We start from the raw sequence: 4,972 nt of genomic DNA, 5'->3' as shown, positions 1-4,972 counted from the left end.
AAATTGAATGAAGGGAGACTACCACATCCACCACTTAGCCACTGTTATTACTAATTATCAGTATTTTCATGATCTGTGTATATAATGCATATGATTGTTGCCTGATATTGATCGTCTCTGTTGCGCATGCAGCAAATCTTCTTTTATTGCCAGCAGGTATTCGCACTCATTGCATGCTGCACTGTGCACATTTGTAAGGGACTCTACTATGTTGGTTGCACGTTGCTAGCTATCACCTGTAGATGGACTATTGTATGAATAAAGAGTCTTTTACAGTGGCTCGAAGGGGCTCGTATGTATTGCAAACAGGTCATCTTGTTTGCAAATGGAATGTTGTATGCATATCTATGTATATAGGGAACTGATCATCATTGCAATATATCTATTGTTGTTGATTGTAGGGACTATTGTATTTTCTTTCATGACTTATGTGAACATTAGACATCAATTGTCATCATCTGCAAGCAACTTGCAATATTATTTAGGGACTTTGTATATATGTTTGCAATCAAATTATGTCCCCTTCGATCTCATTGCTCGCAAGGCTGAATATATTCACTTAGGATGTCGATTGCGAGGCATTACTACTTTTATTGCCTATTGCTTGTTAGTACCTTTGTGTGAACTGTTGTGTGCATGACCAGTCTTTGATTGCCATCTGAGGGTGAGCCATTAATGGATGTTTATACTCATTGTTTGCTGCATCATGCACATCTACTCATGCTAACTACGAATGTGGATTTGCAATTTAGTTGAATTTTGTCAGGTAATCAAATCATTTATTCGTCATTAATGTCCACCGAGCGTTTTGTTCACCACAGGTTCTTTGTTTGTTCATTGATGTTCAATTTTTGTTATTTTGTAATTTGTAATTTTATTTTAAATATTATGTCTGGTTCCCTACAGCTTTGTTCCCTGCAGTTTTGTTTAAGTCCCTAGTTGTTCTTACAAGCTCCCTATGGTTTGTTCAAATTAGGTTATCTATTCATCGAAAATTTCAACTCCCGAGAAATCTCCCGTTTTAAGGGAAATTTGAGAGTTAGGGCCTTCCCACCACGCTACGAAGAGCGTGTATGGTAGTTGTCGGACGACACCGCACCTATGATTCTTCAACCACCATCACACTAAGAACAATGTGTATGGGTCTTCGGAGTACCTGTTTCAAAATAATTTTTTTTTCCCGCATGCACTGAAGCACATACACGGGTGCTTAAAGTTATCCCCGTCATGCTATGAGAGTATGTAAAGGGCCTACCCACCACACTGCAAGCGTCGCACCTGGTTCCCTCCCACCACGCTACGAGAGCGTGTATAAGTGTTCCCCGGCATGCCGCAAAAGCCAAAAATGGGGTTTTGGAGTTTTTTGTGTTCAGAAATCATTATACCTCAACAAAGGGGGGTCGACGGTGGTGATGACTATTTCGGGGAAAAATAAAAAAAAAATCTCCTCTTTTTTTTTACTTCTTCCTCTTCATTTTTTTTACCTTTCCTTCTTTTTCTCTCTTTTTTTTATTTTCTCCTCGTTGCTGTACTTTTTTAAGATAGTATTAATAATAATAATAATAATATAACTATTAATTAACAATAAAAATTAATATGAAAGATTAGTTTCTGATGCTGACGCGTGTGGAATTTGGTAGAGGCGGGTCAGTTTGTGGCTGACTGTTGAAGTTGGATGGTGCAAACAAAGGGAAAGAGAGAAAAGATCGAATAGCTGTGAGGAAGGGATGCCGGCTGAGAAGATGCTTGTTTGGATTTTGGATAGAGAAGAGGAAGTCGGCGGCATAGTAAAGGACTTGTTTGGTTGGATCAGGGAAAGTTGGATTTGCGGCTATAGGGGGTGGGCTCAATCCTGTGTCGATCTAGAGCGGGAAACAAGCGTAGGTGAGGAAGAAGAAGGCTTGTACAGCTCGGGGCTCGGCAAGTTGGAAGGGACTAGGAGCTGGACGTCTGGCTGGTTGGGCAATAGGCGTCGAGAGCTGCTCGACACAGTGAAGAGGCTGGGTATTCATAGACGATAGAGCTGTAAGGGATCGGGATTAAGGCAGTTCTTTGTGAATAGTCAAAGCATGAGGTGGATGTGTTCGACTTCAGCTTGAGGAAGAATCATGTGCAGGGAATCAGATGGTGTTACGTAGTCGAATTAGAGCTTACATGGGGTGCCGGTTCGGTCAGGTATGGGTTTCGTCGAGCACGCCGAATAGAGGAGGGTGTCTGTGTGTAAGCGATTGAAAGAAGACATGAGAGGGTTTCGAATGGTTTGCGGCTTGATCAAGTGATGAAGAACGGTCGGATTTAAAGCTGGAGGTGAGGTCGGCTATTTGACGGATGGAAGCTTGGGGAGGAAGGAGACTTGCGGCTCGGAGGACTCTTGCATCAAGAGCAAGGATCATAAGAGGCAGAGGTGATTCGAGTGGCCTATGTGCGGGAACCAAAAAAATGAAAAGCTTCATTGCTTTCTCATTTTAACAAAGAGAGTGGCAACAGACAATGGGATTTGAGGGAGGCGACGTGAACGGCATTGAATGCATAGTGATTATCGCAGGATTTGAGCAGAATTTTGGCAGGAATTTCGGTCTCGGAGCGGAGGTCAACAACTGAGCAAAAAACATTTTTTCGTCATTATTTGGTTTATGTTTGAGTTGTCTATTATAACGTGAAGACATGTGAGTCATGACAATGATCCTATATTTTTCTTTGTTTTTTTAGGGTTGAACAGGCAGTTGTCAATCTTCATTGATAGGTCTAACTTCAATTAGAAGATAGAATCTTTCTCTAGTAGTTTGAGGAAAATATACCACATTTATAAAGAAGCATGCATATCTATAACTTTTTATTGTACTTACTAGAAGAAGATAATATAGAGTTCTCTTACAAAAAAGCAACAACCTCAAACTCCAAAGAAGCATTGGATAGCATTCCTAGCAAGCATATAATTATAATTATATTTCGAAGGTCTGGTATTCAAGACAGAAAGAAAACACGGAGCAATGCTTCACACTCACGCAACATTAATGAATTTTCCTAATTGTTATGCCATAATAAGTGAAGCTCGATGCACTAGTAGATAGTGTGCCATCATCACATCTTGATATAAATCATAGAGATAGTGTTAATAATGCGTTGACTTGCGTTAAGTGTTGATAGCCTTCCTCTAGTTGTAAATGACCATTCCACCAGACACGACTGAGCAACAAATTTTCATTAAGATAGTAAATTTATCATTTAATAAGTATGATTTCAGGAAAATGCCTTCAACATTAAGAAAAAATAAAGGGAGATGTAAAGGTGACTATGCAGAAGCCATAAGATTTGGAAACGAACCCTGCACTTGATTTTTGGGATCCAGAGTCTGATCTGCTGTGGGAGTATAACCTCGAAGCTTTTCATTACGAAATAGCTCCATTTTTTTATGTAAAGGTAGCTCAAAAAATTTTCTACTCCGGAAGAAAACCTCATCCATGAATTCCTGGCTAATGCCATGATCAATTACATAGAAAAATCCAGAATCTAGGCACGCCTGAAACAGAAAAAGAAAATATAGTGGTATTGTTAATAATCACCAGAATACAACAAAATCATATATAAAAGAGACAAATATTGTAATAATATCATTTCTGACATTAGAAATAAAAAAAAAAAGTCAACATATTTCTTTCTCCAACCCTTATTTTGCTTTCACAAAGAATTATAAAACAAGTACTTATAATAACTTCTTTGTAAGGAGTTATAAAAATTTTTGGGCCTTAATATCTTTAACCAAAATTTAGTTATGATGGATCTCATTAGTTTTGGGATGAGTATAATAAATAGAGAATAAATCAGAATTTATATTCCACTTACCTCAAAATCACAAGACCAACTTTTTCCCTGATAGGATGTATGACTATGAACATTGAAATCCCGTCACTTCGAGAGCAAAACAATACAATCAAGGATACTTCAAAAATATTTGCTTACCATCATACAGGCATTAAAGCAAGCAACACCATAACGGAAACAACTTAAGAAAAAAATAAAAATCAAAAGCCCTACATAGTACTAAAAAAACCCTAAACTAAAAAGACAAAATTTCAGAAACGGGACAACTACAGAGGGATTCGAGGGAAAACCGACCTGCCTGAGAAGTGAAATGGATTTCTGGATGTCAGGATCCGAGAGACTGATACAGTTTAGGGCCGTCACATTCGATTTGGCGGACGTGTCTGCTCCTGAACCCGGCGCTCCCATCTCAGCCCACTTGCCGTATTGTACAGAATTCAATTTCCTCAATCACAACTCTCGCTCTCTTATCTAGCTTTCTGCAAAATTATAATTTAAAAATTTCTCAGCCAGCTTGCCGTAGAGAATTATATTTTATTTTCTCTTCATTGCCGGATAAGTCTTGAAGCGAAATTTTTTAATTTGCCTTTATTACCGGATAAGGTTTGACGTGGAATTTTTATTTTTTTCCGACATTTATAGCAGATTTATAAGCAACATTTATTATACTGCATATATATATTAGTAATATATAGTTTTTAAAACTTAAAAAATAGTTGCAATTAAATTTCACAGTTAGGATGGGAACAAAAAGCTCCAACCACCATCAATTTAGGCTTCGGACGGCTTTATTATTGCTTTATAAAACGAAGTTTTAGTACAAATTTTTTTATTTTTGTACTAAAACTCTATTTTAGAAAGCAATAAAAAAACCGTCCCAAACGAAGCCTTAATAAGAGAGAAAACTCAGCCATAATGAAGCCATTGGAATTATAATTGAAATATTTCATTTATAAAAGAAAACAAAATTATCCATTGCTATGAGAATGATCGCATATGTCAATCGAAAATAATGAAGTGGGGTAAATTTATATACATCCAACATATATTTATCCAACACATTATCTTAAACATAATGAAGATAAGTGTAACGAAAAAAAATTGAATCATAAAAACTACAAAATACACTCATTTGGAACATCTTATTTAA

The 4,972-nt window shown here is 37.2% G+C and overlaps 1 protein-coding gene across 1 annotated transcript; it reads right to left on the bottom strand.

Annotated features, from left to right (window-relative positions):
• Positions 1-3,277: 3,277 nt before the first annotated feature.
• On the bottom strand, positions 3,278-4,332 carry LOC110102493 (2-oxoglutarate-dependent dioxygenase tropC). The gene is made up of 2 exons (XM_020830841.2): positions 4,117-4,332; positions 3,278-3,520 (listed from the first exon to the last, which is right to left on the bottom strand). Exons 1-2 carry the CDS (start codon positions 4,228-4,230, stop codon positions 3,293-3,295), a joined length of 342 nt encoding a protein of 113 aa, XP_020686500.1. The 5' UTR covers positions 4,231-4,332; the 3' UTR covers positions 3,278-3,292.
• Positions 4,333-4,972: the final 640 nt, after the last annotated feature.

Source organism: Dendrobium catenatum, unplaced genomic scaffold (assembly GCF_001605985.2).
Source record: "Dendrobium catenatum unplaced genomic scaffold, ASM160598v2 fragScaff_scaffold_463, whole genome shotgun sequence".
NCBI classification, from domain to species: domain Eukaryota; kingdom Viridiplantae; phylum Streptophyta; class Magnoliopsida; order Asparagales; family Orchidaceae; genus Dendrobium; species Dendrobium catenatum.
The sequence above is the reverse complement of the archived record's forward strand: the minus strand, read 5'-3'. Positions and strand labels throughout refer to the sequence as shown.

Bases quoted from the DNA above. Each gene is read 5' to 3' on its own strand.
- LOC110102493 (XM_020830841.2), bottom strand. From the start codon at position 4,230: ATGGGAGCGCCGGGTTCAGGAGCAGACACGTCCGCCAAATCGAATGTG. The intron at 3,521-4,116 runs GTCGGTTTTCCC...TTTCTGTTTCAG, and splicing joins CCATTTCACTTCTCAGGCAG to GCGTGCCTAGATTCTGGATT.